Source organism: Nerophis ophidion, linkage group LG03 (genome assembly GCF_033978795.1).
Source record: "Nerophis ophidion isolate RoL-2023_Sa linkage group LG03, RoL_Noph_v1.0, whole genome shotgun sequence".
NCBI classification, from domain to species: Eukaryota; Metazoa; Chordata; class Actinopteri; order Syngnathiformes; family Syngnathidae; genus Nerophis; species Nerophis ophidion.
Genome location: NC_084613.1, coordinates 61634710 through 61652478, shown reverse-complemented (window position 1 = coordinate 61652478; position 17769 = coordinate 61634710). Strand labels below are relative to the sequence as shown.

The 17769-nt window shown below is 40.3% G+C and overlaps 1 protein-coding gene across 1 annotated transcript; it reads left to right on the top strand.

Annotated features, from left to right (window-relative positions):
- Nucleotides 1-1617: 1617 nt before the first annotated feature.
- pnn (pinin, desmosome associated protein) lies at nt 1618-17231 on the top strand. The gene is made up of 9 exons (XM_061895804.1): nt 1618-1778; nt 2199-2288; nt 5986-6057; nt 6162-6237; nt 8328-8422; nt 8519-8594; nt 8709-8864; nt 15299-15437; nt 15518-17231. The coding sequence occupies exons 1-9, from the start codon at nt 1666-1668 to the stop codon at nt 16744-16746; spliced, it is 2046 nt and encodes a 681-aa protein (XP_061751788.1). The 5' UTR covers nt 1618-1665; the 3' UTR covers nt 16747-17231.
- Nucleotides 17232-17769: the final 538 nt, after the last annotated feature.

The following is a 17769-nucleotide window of genomic DNA, read 5'->3' as shown; positions in this document are numbered from 1 at the left end:
CTCGCTCCTCAGGCAAATCCTATTGTCTAAAAATGCATTTTCCCATCAATAACGTGACATCAAGTGCGTGCTCTTTCAATTAGTGCGTGAGGACTATATATATATATATATATATATTTTTATATATATATATATATATATATACATATATATATATATATATGTATATATATATATGTATATGTATATATATATGTATTTATATATATATATATATATATATATATATATATATAATATGTGTGAGTGTGTAGAGAGAGATAGGCACCAGCGTCCCCCGTGACCCCAAAGGGAATAAGCAGTAGAAATGGATGGATATAGATATATAATATGTCTATATGATATATATATATATATATATATATATATATATATATATATATATATATATTGAGAGAGAGAGAGAGAGAGAGAAATATTATATATATGAATACATCATATACACATATTCTCATAATGTATTGTTCTAAACGTATTATTTTGCACATATCGGTGTTTTTGTGACATGTTATCTAAAAAACAGTATAAATTCAACAAAATAATCACAACAAATTAATTTAAACTGCAGGGTCAAACTACAGTTGTCTCTCGCCACATTGCACTTCAAATATTGTGGCTTCACCACTTAGCAGAATTTTTTAATATTTTTAAAAAACTTCATAAAATGGGTTATAAATTAAGCATTTTCAAGCCTTAAAATAGCAAAATAAACTTAAAATGCCTGTACTTAAGTCATATTGGCCAAACCAATCTGGGTGCGCTGTCCCGTATCGTGGCCACTGATTGGCTCAGCCTCTGTATTGGATTAAAATGTCATTTCTAAGGGGCTCTCATGAAGTTGAACAATATTTAGAAGGTAGTAAACAGTTTTTTTAAGCTTGAGCCGTGTAAATATTTGCTTCATCAATGATTCCTACTTCTTTGACTCTATGTCCGGAAACAATTAACAGCTATAAACGAGGTACGACTTGCTATAAAAATCGTTTTTTGTTTCAACTGCAATGTCATTTTCATTAATTAGAATGTAGACATACATGTTAAGATGAATACTAGTTTGATGAATCAATCAATCAATGATTATTTATATAGCCCTAAATCACTAGTGTCTCAAAGGGCTGCACAAACCACAACACAAACCACAACAACATCCTCGGTAGAGCCCACAAAAGGGCAAGGAAAACTCACACCCAGTGGGACTTACATCCAGTGGGACGTCGATGACTATGAGAAACCTTGGAGAGGACCGCATATGCCCTGCAGTCTTGAGTTCAATCCCGGGCTCGGGATCTTTCTGTGTTTGTATGTTCTCCCCGTGAATGCGTGGGTTCCCTCCAGGAACTCCGGCTTCCTCCCACTTCCAAAAACATACCTGGGGATAGGTTGATTGGCAACACTAAATTGGCCCTAGGGTGTGAATGTGAGTGTGAATCCTGTCTGTCTATCTGTGTTGGTCCTGCGATGAGGTTGCGACTTGTCCAGGGTGTACATCGCCTTCCACGCGATTGTAGCTGAGATAGGCGCCAGCGCCCCCCGCGACCCCAAAAGGGAATAAGCAGTAGAAATGGATGGATGGATGGATTGATTGTGCACTAGGGGGCGGTGTTGTGAAGGACCAGCAATAGAAGAAGAAGACAAACATGTGACTGGCGCTTTACAGGAGGCAAGATGGCGGTGGCGGTGCGGAGCCTGCAAGACCAGATCGAAAAAGCCAAAGAAGGCTTAAAAAGTGTTGACGATAATATCCGTAAATTAACCGGCCGAGATCCCAATGAAGCGAGGTAAAATAAATTCCCACCTATGGTTTGTTGCGCATGTTTAACATCGGATGTAGCATTTGATGTTGAACATAACTTGATGGGAGTGTGTTAGCATGGCTGACTTGGCTAGCGAGCAAATGTTCACTATCTGCGATGGCGCTTTCTTCATAACTTGACACATTGGAGCTAAAGTATCACATTGACCTCAAAGTTACACAGACATTCTGAACAGTCTAAACACAATAAAATAACATTATCTTTCAGCCGGGAACATTCATAGCCACCGAGTATAGGCCTGAAAGGCATTGTCCGGTAATGTTAGTTGTAGATTATTTCGATGATAATTCCCACGCTGCTGCTCACTAATATAACCTGGAGCACCTGATAAAATTATCCAGCATTTTTTTTTTAAATATTGACGTCGTTTCTTCTTGTGTTTAGACCGGGTCAGCCTCGCCGGTTTTTGGGGCCCTTGGCAGGCGTCGGAGCAGTCGGAGGAGGTGGTCGAGGAAGAGGATTTAACCTGCTCAGGTAATGCCACCATTTGATTGAAATTTGTTTTATTAGTAGATGGCACAGTAGTGAAGGGGTCATGAGGCTTCATGTATCGTTTCGACACATTGCAAATCTGTATTGATACTGTGTCACTAAATACTGACATCTGCTGGACATTAAAGGCCTACTGACACCCACTACTACCCACCACGCAGTCTGATAGTTTATATATCAATGATGAAATATTAACATTGCAACACATGCCAATACAGCCTTTTTAGTTAACTAAATTACAATTTTAAATTTCCCGGGAGTTTCGTCTTCGAAACGCCCAGTAATGATGACATGTACGCAAGACGTCACAGGTTTTTAGGAAGTATGAGCGCACACACACAGCTAAATGTCGTCTGCTTTAACGGCATAATTATACAGTTTTTTTGACATCTGTGTTGTTGAATCTGTTGCAATTTGTTCAATTAATAATGCAGAAGTCACAGTAGAAAGATGGAGTTGGGATGCTTTAGCCTATAGCCACACAAACACACGGTGATTCCTTGTTTAAAATTCCTGGAGGTGAAACTTTCCTATGGATCAGAGCGCGGTCAAAAGAACATGGATCCCGACCACATGGCAACCAGCAGGTTTCGGTGAGAAAATTGTGGTTAAAAAGTCGCTTCTTACCGGAGAAAAACTGAGCTTGTGCCGTCCATAGCTGCCGTCGACTCCCCTGAGACCCTCACGTCAAGACACCCGTGGAGACACCCTTCCGACTATCAGGTAATATTAAACTCACTAAAACACTAGCAACACAATAGAAAGATAAGGGATTTCCCAGAACTAACATAGTAAATGTGTCTAAAAACATCAGAATCCGTCCCAATGCAATCGCGTTTTTTATTTTTTAACTTTTTATTTTTTATTTTTTCTAGTCCGTCGATATTAATATCCTCCAACACAAATCTTTCATCCTCGCTCAAATTAATGGGGAAATTGTCGTTTTCTCGGTCCGAATAGCACTTTTTGTTGGAGGCTTCCATTAAAAACAATGTGAATATGTGAGGAGCCATCACACGGGTGACATCATTGACTGCGACTCCCGGTAGAGGCAGGGCATTTCTCTTAGCACCTTTTAAAAGCCTACTGAAATTAGATTTTCTTATTTAAACGGGGATAGCAGGTCCATTCTGTGTGTCCTACTTGATCATTTCGCGATACTGCCATATTTTTTCTGAAAGGCTTTAGTAGAGAACATTCACGATAAAGTTCGCAACTTTCGGTGTTAAGAGAAAACCCCTGCCTCTACCGGAAGTCGCAGATGATGACGTCACAAGTGTGATGGCTCCTCACATATTCACATTGATTTTAATGGGCGCCTCCAACAAAAAGTGCTATTCAGACCGAGAAAACGACAATTTCCTCATTAATTTGAGCGAGGATGAAAGATTCGTGTTTGAGGATATTGATAGCGATGGACTAGAAAGAAAAAAAAAACGCGATTGCATTGGGACAGATTCTGATGTTTTTAAACACATTTACTAGGATATTTCTGGGAAATACATTATCTTTCTATTGTGTTGCTATTGTTTTAGTGAGTTTAATATTACCTGATAGTCGGAGGTGTGTCTCAAGGGGAGTCGACGGCACCTATGGACGGCACAAGCTCAGATTTTCTCCGCTAAGAAGCGACTTTTTAACCACAATTTTCTCACCGAAACCTGCTGGTTGACATTCTGTCGTGATTCATGTTCGCTTGACCGCGCACTGATCAATAGTAAAGTTTCACCTCCAGGAATTTTAAACAAGGAATCACCGTGTGTTTGTGCGGCTAAAGCTTCCCAACTCCATCTTTCTACTTTGACTTCTCCAATATTAATTGAACAAATTGCAAAAGATTCAGCAACACAGATCTCCAACATACTGTGTAATTATGCTGTTAGAGCAGACGACTTTTAGCTGTGTGTGTGCGCAGCGCTCATACTTCCTAAAAACCCGTGACATCTTGCGTACACGTCATCATTACACAGCGTTTTCAAGACAAAATTCCCGTGAAATTTAAAATTGCAATTTAGTAAACTAAAAAGGCCGTATTGGCATGTGTTGCAACGTTAAGATTTCATCATTGATATATAAACTATCAGACTGCGTGGTGGGTAGTAGTGGGTTTCAGTAGGCCTTTAAAAATCCCTACCGGCAACCTATGGACCAACTCAACTGACACTGATTTTATGACCTAGTATATACAATAATATAAACCAAGTCATTGTATTTCATTTAGGATTATTTCATATCTTCATTTAAATAAAAATATATTTTTAACTTTTTTACAGTCAATAAATAATGTGAACATGATTGATTGATTGAAACTTGTATTAGTAGATCACACAGTACAGTACATATTCTGTTCAATTGACCACTAAATGGTAACACACCAATAAGTTTTTCAACGTGTTTAAATCGGGGTCCACGTTAATCAATTTATGGTAAAAAGGTAATGGGTTCGAGCTGGATTTGAACAAGTGCCCCAAGGAACTCAGCATGAACACTTATAGTGCTCCACTCTACCAACTAAGCTATCGAAGAGATTGTTTGCTACCGCTTTTTAATGTAACCAATAGGATGTTTGTGTGGGTGGGACAATGCTAGAAACTTTGAGAAAACAGGATGAAATGACAAGGAAATGAACACAAATACCTTTTTTTCCGATATATGATCAAAATATTCCCACACAGTGGAATTGATCTCCGACGACAATAAATGAAAAATGACCGACAGAAGTGCGGCGATTCTGTTGGCAGCAGCATCTCGTTGACAAATGCACTTCCTTATAAACACAGGTTGGCGCGCATGTGCCTGTGTGACACAGTTCGCGTATCGGTCACGTGACCAAAACACCTCATGATCGGTCACGTGTTTTTCTAATAGCAGTACGCGAACCGACACAGGGTTTCTTTCGCTCAATGAGCTGGACGCATGCGCCAATGCACATATTTTGCCCATTTTAGGCATATGCGGCGCAGTAATTTCAAAAACGCATCACAACTTTCCCTTTTGTCTTCAACATCACTGATTACTGCTCACTGCAAACTTCTTGAGAGCCAACCAACATAAAACATCACTTACTGTACAATTTCTGTTGCCATTAGGATGCCTACTAATAGAATCTTGTTATAATCCCGCTTAGATGAAGAATAACTCTTTAATTCTTGCAAAGAACAAGGGTGTGGAACCAAGCCTTGTTTTTGATTCTTTCTAGTTATTTCTGGGTAAATTGGCTGCCAAAGTGTACCAACATGTCAGATTACGCCCTGATCTTTCTATTAAGATGAGAGGCATTATTTATGATCTAAAATAAACTTTCATGCGCACCAAAGCGTGGAAGCAGCTCACCAACCAATGATTACAACAAAGCCACACAGGCTAATGATCACGACGCTGCTAAAGATTGTCTGCAATAGTGTTCATATAATACAATTTCACTAACACTTGGTTAATATTGACGTCGCAAAATATAAATAAAGTATTGATATTTTATAAGCGGAATAGAGGACCTCCCATTGGTTCCATTGTAAGCAGACTTTTATTAACATTTATTTACAAGTTAGAATGCATTAAAAATTATATATACATCTGTCCCTGTCTTTCTTAATGATTGTGAACGACAGGCAAAATCCCTCCAGAAAGTCCAGTTCTCCTTTAAAGAGCAATAATAACTATTAATTTGTCGTGTGTTTAGGCGCAGTCTCTCGGACATTGGAAGCGGTGGCCCCCCTGCCAAACAGCGGGACATCGAAGGAGCGTTGTTAAGGTGAAGATCCGTGCTAATGTGATCATTTTATTTGGAAATCACTTTCATTTAATAATCTATTCTGGCTCTTTGTGGTTTCTGAATATGTGAGTTGTTGTGCGCAGGTTGGCAGGAGACCAGAGGGCCAGGAGAGACGCGCGCAACGACAGTGACGCCGAGGATGACGACGATGTCAAAAAGGTAAGAAGGTGGTGTTTTTCTCTCCCTGCTTTTATGTGTTAAGTTACATGCTTTGCAAATGTATCGACAAAATCCAATTAAAGACTTGTCATTTTTTATCTGAAATTCCGTTTTCCCGTGATTGCAACACTCAGTCCGTGCCTGAAAGCGGATTGGCCGACAGTAAGAAAGTGTTGTAGAATGTCTGGGGAAGCAAGGAGACGAAAGGGGAAACCGTGTATTGGGTTGCAGCCTTGACAAAAGTCCATATTTTAGTAAAAGCTGGTGCATTTTCAACACAACTTAAAGCGCAATACAGTACTGTATATCAAACATAACAAGAGGGCGATAAATCGACTTTATATTTAATAGCAAAGTCAAAACAAGCTGAGCTGTCCTCACTGGTAGCTGCCCTGCCAACACATGCACTCATTGTCACTAACCCTGTGGTGTACTGAGTTTCAAATCACAAAACTCCATAACCTTAACAGCAATTTTAACAATAATTAGGAATTAAAAATAAAATGCACTTTAACCTTGTTGGTTAATCTTCTTGGCATGCAGCAAAAGGGGGTGGGCAGTGTCGGCAACGCTGTGGATAGTTCCTTAATGTTTCAAACCTTAAGTTGCCGTCCATTGTTTTCTTTGGAATCCTATTGAGTTAGTAAAACTACAAAAAGGCTTAAATCACTGAAAAAGCACAAAAAGTAGCAGTTGGCACAGTAAAGTGCTGGCGAATTGAACACCAAAGATAGATCAGCCTGCCCACAATGGATGTGCAAAATAATTATATCTAACAATATATATTGCATAGGCCTGCTTAGATGGCAAGCCAATGCCAACAGTACAATTACCGCCACCTTTCATTCAGTATCGCTCCATGTTGCATCCTACCTGACTCACTGCATTCTCTTCCATGTACGCACATCACCATCTTTCAGTGCAGAGTACAATCATATGAGCCAACCCACGTTACGCATAAACCACGTTAGGCACAAATCATTAAGCCTCCTTCCATGTCAATACACAAAGTAGAAAATCATTTCATGTAATGCATTACATTGTGCCAAGCCAATACCACCCCATATGTTTTTGACGCACATTCAGTACCAGAAACCGCAATTAGCCGTGCTAATGTTGGAACCCATTTTTTCAGCGTATCGAAATAATGAGAACGAAATAGGCGCTTACACTACCCAAATCCACATAAGTTTTATTTGTCGAAAATATATTTTGCCCTGTCAGTTGGATGACACATCAACATACAGGTTAACTGGCATATATTTCCCCCGTTAGCCTATATGTCGATGTGTCATTGACCGGGGCTAGCATGCTAAGCATTACACTAGTGTGATGGTGCTTCGCTCCTAAGTATTTGTTGCATGAACATACTAGCTTTATTAGACAAGATCATAGACTGTATAGGACAACATAGTTTACATACGAAATATCCATTTCCATTTATTACAAGTAATAAAACGTAAATGCCTTTTTTACCTATCAAGGAGGAAATTAGCAAGTTTGGCGTTATATGAAAACATCTTCCCCGCCCTCAATCGTCTCCCTTTCAAAGGCATCCCCGATACAAAACCTCGTTTTGTTCCAGTTGTCATGATTAAGTTAAGAATCGTAACAATGCTTTTTAAATTTACTAAGGTTTGACAGGTTTAGTAGTTTTTCCAGCGGCAGTACATAGACAACGAGGGCGGTGTGTAACTGGCAACCTGGATGTAACACACTTAGACTTTTTTAATTGGTCAAACGGTGGCGAGCGGTGCATCGAAATGAAAACAATAACAAGATTTCGGGGTTGTAAATATTATTTTGAAATGAGCATATCCCGGCTGAAACTGTAATCAGTTATAGAGGTATTCGAAAAGAACATGATTTATTAATGCCTTTTGACTTATCAGTGTCATTTAATGATGACTTGACATGAAATGATTACATATGGTTTTCTTAAATATTCAATTTTTATTTAGAGTTTGCTAAGGGCTGTTAGGGCGACGCCCCTAATCACCGCTAAACCCAAATAACTATCATTAGGACAAACACCACTAGTGATTTTTGGAGTACAAATTGCTCTCAATAGTTTTTCTTCCCGTCTTCAGCCGGCGTTGCAGTCGTCAGTTGTAGCTACCTCCAAGGAGAGAACACGCCGAGACCTCATTAAAGATCAGACAATGGATGAAAAAGGCAAACAGAGGTGAGATTCCTCCACATTTCAAGTGGAGTAGTATCCAAACGGCCATCTTTGCTAACGAATCACATTTTAAGACCTGGTTTTGATTTTCTTGGTCAGGAATCGGCGCATGTTCGGCCTGCTCATGGGGACCCTGCAGAAATTCAAACAGGAGTCTAATGTGTGTTCAGAAAAGGTAAGATGCATTTGGTTTTACAGCAATGTCTGTACTAATCAAATACTTGGAAGCTGAAAGTCACTTTGTGTGCTTCTAAATAAACAAAATGTTTTTGTTTTGTTTTTTTTGCAGCAAAAGCGGCGCTCTGAGATTGAGCAGAAGCTTGAGGTTCAGGCTGAGGTGGAGAAAAAGAAGTTGGAGAGTGAGAAGAGAGAGTTATTTGAAGAGAGGAGAGCCAAACAGACTGAGCTGAGACTACTGGAGCAGAAAGTGGAACTAGCTCAGTTGGTAAGATCATTTCAACACAGCAGTTTGAATAATTTAACTTTTATTTTGATGCTCTTAAATGTCTACAAAATTTATTTTTAGCAAGCTAAGTAGACAAATTAGTTACATAATAAAACTTATTTGAAACTGGTTTATACAACATGTATACAGGGAATTATGAATTGTAAAGTCTAGAGAAGTAAATTAGTGCTGTTTGTCAATTATAATGTTAATTTGTGTTTAATTGCAATTCTATAAATAACTTACCATTAGTCTTGTATTTTATTAAATGTTTACTTTTTGGAAGATATTTTTTGAAATAATAGTAATGCTAATTCTTTGATCGTATTAAATCAGATTTCAAGTGGCTTTTACAAATCAACATCAAGGTTTGATAAATAAACACCAGAGGCTGAGATTTGGTTTTTAAATCCCCCGCCGTCACAGGCATTTGAGTGACAAACATGTTGGACTGATAAGACAAAGATTAACTTCTTCCAAAGCTAAGTCAATATTTATTATGTGCACGAAGAAATAAGTTACAATTGTATGTCTCTTCCAAACAAGAAAGAGGTTTTATCACATCATCAGACTAACAAGACTCCTTTTAAATCTTATTAATACCGCAGAAAAGGCAAACTGTCATCAGACATGATAAAGTTTTAATAATGTCAAACACATAGCATTACAATAACCACAAAGATAGTGTTTGTCTTACATGTAGTAATCCGCTGTTGACAGACAAAGCCAAGCAATGCAGGTTTAGTAAGCGGTGCGCGCTCCCACGAAGGAAATCAGTTTTTGGCAGGCAATCACATATTGGCACAACACCGGCAAAATATAAACAAAACAAATCACCGGCGGAAAGCAATGATCAATTAAAAGAACAAGCAAACCGGAGTTTTGACCCGGATAAGACAGGGTCCGTAAAAAAAATTAACCCGCTTCCTGGATAGGCGCGGACTTCCGGAAATGCACGTCCTTTCTGATTTCAATGCGCAATAATACACACAAAGTGCGTTAATGCCAACATGCATGACATTGTTCTGACACGATACATAATACATTTAATTTTCTTTTCACCCTGCAAAGCTTCCATCTGCAAGAAATTGCATCGAATCATATCACATCAAATTGTAATGTTGTAAAAAGTATTTTTGGTGAATCATAACTGCTCAGCAAAGCTCTGAGAATGATACTCATGGTTTCTAGCGCCATTTGGTGGTTAAGGGTCGCATTTACATCTAAACAAATATTCTTCTGTTTTCAAGTTAAAGTAAAAGTGCCAATGATTCATTGTCACACACACACACTAGGTGTGGCAAAATTATTCTCTGCATTTGACCCACCACCCTTGATCAACCCCTGGGAGGTGAGGGGAGCAGTGAGCAGCAGCGGTGGCTGTGCCCGGGAATCATTTTTGATGATTTATCCCACAATTTCAACCCTTGATGCTGAGTGCCAAGCAGGGAGATAATGGGTCCCATTTTTATAGTTTTTGGTATGAGTCGCCCGGGGTTTGAACTCCAATGAGCAATTATGAGATTAATTTGGTTTTCATGGAAAAAGCCAAGTTTTATACCAGGATTGAAGTCTGTTAAAAAAAAAAAATGTTTTAATGTGAGTCAATGGGGCTGAAAGAGGTCTTAAGAGAAAATGTGTTTACTTTGTTTGTATCCTATTATAACACTGCTATTAAAACATTATGCAGTGTTATATATTTAAAAAAAAATCTGGATTAACTGTCAAACCATCAAACTGAGCAATCATATCACATACTTGTCTATTGTGGGCCCTAGGATTGTACAAGGATGAAAGTACAAACCCCGTTTCCATATGAGTTGGGAAATTGTGTTAGATGTAAATATAAACGGAATACAATGATTTGCAAATCATTTTCAACCCATATTCAGTTGAATATGCTACAAATACAACATATTTGATGTTCAAACTGATAAAAAAAAAATTTTTTGCAAATAATCATTAACTTTAGAATTTGATGCCAGCAACACGTGACAAAGAAGTAGGAAAGGTGGCAATAAATACAGATAAAGTTGAGAAATGCTCATCAAACACTTATTTGGAACATCCCACAAGTGTGCAAGCTAATTGGGAAGAGGTGGTTACCATGATTGGGTATAAAATCAATTAGTCAATCAATAAATGTTTACTTATATAGCCCTAAATCACTAGTGTCTCAAAGGGCTGCACAAACCACTACGACATCCTCGGTAGGCCCACATAAGGGCAAGGAAAACTCCCACCCAGTGGGACGTCGGTGACAATGATGACCCAGTGGGACGTCGGTGACAATGATGACTATGAGAACCTTGGAGAGGAGGAAAGCAATGGATGTCGAGCGGGTCTAACATGATACTGTGAAAGTTCAATCCATAATGGATCCAACACAGTCGCGAGAGTCCAGTCCAAAGCGGATCCAACACAGCAGCGAGAGTCCTGTTCACAGCGGAGCCAGCAGGAAACCATCCCAAGCGGAGGCGGATCAGCAGCGCAGAGATGTCCCCAGCCGATACACAGGCAAGCAGTACATGGCCACCGGATCGGACCGGACCCCCTCCACAAGGGAGAGTGGGACATAGGAGAAAAAGAAAAGAAACGGCAGATCAACTGGTCTAAAAAGGGAGTCTATTTAAAGGCTAGCGTATACAAATGAGTTCTAAGGTGAGACTTAAATGCTTCTACTGAGGTGGCATCTCGAACTTTTACCGGGAGGGCATTCCAGAGTACTGGACCCTGAAATGAAAACGCTCTATAGCCCGCAGACTTTTTTTGGGCTTTGGGAATTACTAATAAGCCGGAGTCCTTTGAACGCAGATCTCTTGCCAGGACATATGGTACAATACAATCGGCAAGATAGGATGGAGCTAGACCGTGTAGTATTTTATACGTAAGTAGTAAAACCTTAAAGTCACATCTTAAGTGCACAGGAAGCCAATGCAGGTGAGCTAGTACAGGCGTAATGTGATCAAACTTTCTTGTTCTTGTCAAAAGTCTAGCAGCCGCATTTTGTACCAACTGATTGATATATTTTTTTGATTGATATATTTTTATTTCAAATATGCAAAAAAAACAACAACAAAAAACAAGAGCAAGCATGATCCAATACAGCGCTATAGCCTTAACGGCTATTATAACAAAATGAAAACAATGGAGAATAAAAAACAAAAACAAATGAGCATTCGACTTTTTTATTTTATTTTTTTTTTACATATTTGAAAAGGAGTGAGAAGAAGTATACACTTATTTAATCCCACCCCTTTTCTTTAAATCATAAATTACTCTGAGCTCGAACTTCCTTGTTCACTCTATGTACAAACTTAATGAACTTTTATATAAATAAATGATAAATATATACATACATATGCACACTACACACATACATAGCCACACCGTTACCACAAGTGCTCATGGAAATAGTATCATGAAAAAAAAAAACAGTACCAGTGCCTCAATGGGCAGCCCCTAACTCTTTTGTAACACAAGAAACCCAATATCAAAGCCCTTCTTCATATCTGTACCTCTGGAATACCATGTACCTAAACTTCTTTTTAAACTGGTTTATGTTTGGACATTGCTTTAACTCCACATTCAAACCATTCCATAGTTTCACTCCACAGATTGAAATACAAAAACTTTTGATGGTCGTTCTACAACTAAGCATTTTGAAATTAAAATTTCCCCTTAATCCCTTTCTTGTGTGCTGAACAATTTTTGAATGCTTCCTGGGAGTTTATTTATTTTGGCTTTATACATTATTTGTGCAGTTTGATACAAAATAATATCATTAAATTTCAATATTTTTGACTGTAAGAAAAGTGAATGAGTATGGTCCAGATAATCCAACATTGTTGATGATGCGTACAGCTCTTTTCTGAAGTATAGTTAGTGAGTTTAATGAGCTTTTATAATTATTCCCCCAGACTTCCACACAGTAGGTTAAATATGGTAAAACTAATGAACAGTAGAAAATGTGGAGTGATTTGTGATCTAGAACCTGTAAGTAATCTTTTAATGCTAGACATGGTGAGACCCGAAAATAATATGTTACAGTAGTCAAGGCGAGCCGTAACAAACGCATGGATAATGATCTCAGCGTCTTTAGTAGACAGAATGGAGCGAATTTTAGCGATATTACGGAGACGAAAGAAGGCCGTTTTAGAAACGCTTTTAATGTGTGCCTCAAAGGAGAGAGTTGGCTCGAAGATAATACCCAGATTCTTTACCGTGTCGCCTTGTTTAATTGTTTGGTTGTCAAATGTTGGAGTTGTAATATTAAATAGAGGTCGGTGTCTAGCAGGACCGATAATCAACATTTCCGTTTTCTTGGCGTTGAGTTGCAAAAAGTTAGCGGACATCCATTGTTTAATTTCATTAAGACACGCCTCCAGCTGACTACAATCCGGCGTGTTGGTCAGCTTTAGGGGCATGTAGAGTTGGGTGTCATCAGCATAACAGTGAAAGCTAACACCGTATTTGCGTATGACGTCACCTAGCGGCAGCATGTAGATGCTGAAGAGTGCAGGGCCAAGGACCGAACCCTGGGGAACTGCACTCGTTACCTTAACGTAGTCCGAGGTCACATTGTTATGGGAGACGCACTGCATCCTATCAGTAAGATAAGAGTTAAACCAAGACAGGGCTAAGTCTGACATACCAATTCGTGTTTTGATACGTTCTAATAAAATATGATCGACGGTATCGAAAGCAGCGCTAAGATCGAGGAGCAGCAACATAGATGACGCATCAGAATCCATCGTTAGCAATAGATCATTAGTCATTTTTGCGAGGGCTGTCTCCGTGGAGTGATTTGCCCTGAAACCGGATTGAAAGGTTTCACATAGATTGTTAGACGGTAAGTGTTCATTTAACTGCTCCGCAACAATTTTTTCAAGGATTTTTGAAATAAAGGGAAGGTGAGACACCGGTCGGTAGTTTACCATGAGGTCAGGATCGAGGTTAGGTCTTTTAAGAAGAGGATGAATAACCGCTTTTTTGAATGCTAGGGGAACAGTGCCCGAGGAAAGTGATAAGTTTATAATATTTAGCACTGATGGACCTAATAATACAAAAAGCGTCTTCCCAAAAAATGCTCAGCCTTTCACAAAAAAGGATCGGGCGAGGGTCACCAATTTGTAAGCAAATTGTCGAACAGTTTTAGAACAGCATTTCTCAACGAGGAATTTAGGGATTTTACCATCTACGGTCCGTAAAATCATCAAAAGGTTCAGAGAATCTGGAGAAATCACTGCACGTAAGCGATGATACTACGGACCTTTGATCCCTCAGGCGGTGCTGCATCAAAAACCGACATCAGTGTGTAAAGGATATCACCACATGGGCTCAGGAACACTTCATAAAACCACTGTCAGTAACTACAGTTGGTTGCTACAACTGTAAGTGCAAGTTAAAACTCTGCTATGCAAAACAAACCCCATTTATCAACAACACCAAGGAACGCCGCTGGCTTTGCTGAGCCCGATTTCATCTGAGATGGACTGATGCAAAGTGGAAAAGTGTTCGATGGTCTGACTAGTCCACATTTCAAATTGTTTTTGGAAATATTCGACATTGTGTCATTCGGTCCAAAGGGGAAGCGAACAATCCAGACTGTTATCGACACAAAGTTCAAAAGCCAGCATCTGTGATGGTATAGGGGTGTATTAGTGCCCAAGGCTTGGGTAATTTACACATCTGTGAAGGCACGATTAATGCTGAATGGTCCATACAGGTTTTGGAGCAACATATGTTGTCATCCAACCAACGTTATCATGGAAGCCCCTGCTTATTTCAGCAAGACAATGCCAAGCCACGTCTTACAACAGCGTGGTTTCGTAGTAAGAGTGCGGGTACTTTCCTGGGCGCCTGCAGTCCCGACCTGTCTCCCATCAAAAATGTGTGGTGCATTATGAAGCGTAAAATACAACAGCGGAGACCGCGGACTGTTGAACGACTAAAGCTCTACATAAAACAAGAATGGGAAATAATTCCACTTTCAAAGCTTCAACAATTAGTTTCCTCAGTTCCCAAACGTTTATTGAGTGTTGTTGAAAGAAAAGGTGATGTAACACAGTGGTGAACACGCCAACTACTTTGGCACACGTTGCAGCCATGAAATTCTAAGTTAATTATTTGCAAAAAAAAAAAAGTTTGAGTTTGAACATCAAATATGTTGTCTTTGTAGTGCATTCAACTGAATATGGGTTGAAAAAGATTTGCAAATCATTGTATTCCGTTTATATTTACATCTAACAGAATTTCCCAACTCATGGAAACGGGGTTTGTACATAAAGATACAACAAAGTTGCACAAAATAATTGCGTCTCAAAACAAGGTCCACAGCCACCGACCAATATATTTACCCATGTGGGAAAATTGTGTCCTTATGAAGTGAATTTAAATTGAGACTTAAATAAATCATGTTCTATTTCATACAGCAAGAGGAGTGGACCAGCCACAATAATTGCCTGGTGAAATTTATTCGCACCAAGACCAAGCCTCATCTTTTTTATCGGCCTGGGAAAATGTGCTCCGCCACGCAGAAACTCCTCGACGACTCCACCAAGAAACTAAATGGTAAGATTTTTTTTCTCTCGTGTATATATTTTTACTTGCATCCTAAAAACAGTTTATATTGTGTGCAAATTTCCTGACAGTTGTGTTTGAAGAGCGACGCGAGGCATTCATAGAGCACATCAACAAGATGGAGGCCCGACCACGGCGGCAGCTAAACCGCGACCAGGACGGCAACACCGCGGCGACAGCGAAGGACCACTCGACGGAGGGTAAGCCAGCAGGTCAGGTAGTCAAGGTGAGAGGTAACAAGGATATGGAGGAAGAAGATGAGGATGAGGAAGAGCAGGGAGAGGAGAAAGAAAAGGGGGTGGGTGGAGAACTGGAGTATGACAGGAAGGTAGCAGAGAAAGATGAGCTAGATGATGAAGGGGATAGTCGGGATGGGTTAGCTAAGGAGGTGGAGATGGAGTTTGATATAACTGGGAATGGGGAGAAGGGAAGAGCGGAGAACACTGAGGTCCAGGAGGAAAAGGATGAGGATGCAGGTCAAGAAGAGGTTTTGGAGATGGAAGCCGAGGGAGGGAAACAGGAGGACAGGACCAAGGTAGAGGAGGATGAAGATAGTAAGGACAGTAAAGAAGGGCCGTCAGATCTGGAAACTGAAAAGACTGAGAACAACCCACCTTCTGAACCAAGCGTGAGCCAACAAGAGGTATCTAAAAGCGCTCAGCTCAGCCCCCCCACAGAGGAACCAACAGCAGCCATTTCTGAGACCCAGGCAGCCGTTCCCACCCTTGAATCTGAAACAGCCTCTAACACACCTGGACCGGGGCCAACCATTAATGACTCCGAGGTTCAGGATTGCGTCACACAGAACCCAGCAGAGCCAAACGAATTGGGGGAAGATTCGGTTCCAAAGCCTCAACCCCAGGAGGCCCCACGCGACCCCACTGCACTGCTGAAGGAACAGAACGATGGCGCCAGAGGGAAGAAGAAGGAGAAGGAGTCAAAAAAGGGCCGCAGTAAGAGTCGCAGTTCCTCTTCCTCCTCTGGTTCCTCTTCCAGCGGAAGCTCTTCCTCCTCCTCCGGTGGTTCCAGCCGCTCCTCCTCGTCCTCTTCCTCTTCGTCGTCATCCAACAGCAGCCGGAGTCGCAGCCGGGACGGTGGAAAGCGCAACAGGAAGCAGTCAAGCAAGGACAGGAAGAAAGAGGAGAAAAGCCAACGCAAGCATGGAGGAACTAATGGAGGAGCCAAGGATGCCAAGGCGTCTGAGGAGGGGAAGAAGAGGAAGAGCGATGAAGGCAAAAGCAAGTCGTCTCGAAGCAATAGGGAACATAAGGATAGGGACAGGAAAGACAAAAGACGCTAAACTGGGTCCAAATGATCTTAGTCTGCTGAAACTAGTGGCTGCAGGACAATAAACGTCCTAATCACAAACACCTTCTAATAAATACATCACCCGCCGTTGACTTTAGGCAGATGTTCCTCAGATTTGGCCGTGATAAATCTAACCTGACAGATGATGTGAACATATAAATGTAAATGAGTTACAGTAAGGACTGTTTCTTAAGTGCACCTGTTAAGGTGTAGGGTCCTGCTATTTTAAAGGAATGATGCAAAATGTAACATTTTTTTATATTCGGTTGTATGCTGAAAGGGGCAAACTGTTTAGTTTTTTTTTAATGTTTTTTCATCCGAATGTTGTCTTTAAACTCACTGGCAGTTATGGCAGCCGTGATGTCATATCTCTCAGTAATATTTGTGACTACTGTGTTGCTTTATTTGATCCATGCCATGTGATTTTGTTCGCCAATGTTTTGTATCGGCTTCAAATTAAAGGTGAGATGTAGTTTACTGTCTGCTCTTTGTTTCACACAATGGATGTCAAATATTCATTATACAGTACTGGTATACAGTGGGAGAAGTATGTATTTCCATTTAGTTTACCCTCTTACGAAGACATGAATAATCCAGAATTGTAATGGTAGTTTACAAAGGGTGAACAAATTGTATTTGGAGGAAATACAGTAATCAATCAATCAATCAATCAATGTTTATTTATATAGCCCTAAATCACTAGTGTCTCAAAGGGCTGCACAAACCACAACACAAACCACGACGACATCCTCGGTAGAGCCCACGTAAGGGTAAGGAAAACTCACACCCAGTGGGACGTCGGGGGGCCGATAACAGTGGATGTCGAGCAGGTCTAACATGATACTGTGAAAGTTCAATCCATAGTGGATCCAACACAGCCGCGAGAGTCCAGTCCGAAGCGGATCCAACACAGCAGCAAGAGTCCCGTCCACAGCGGAGCCAGCGGGAAACCATCCCAAGCGAAGGCGGATCAGCAGCGCAGAAATGTCCCCAGTCGATACACAGGCGAGCGGTC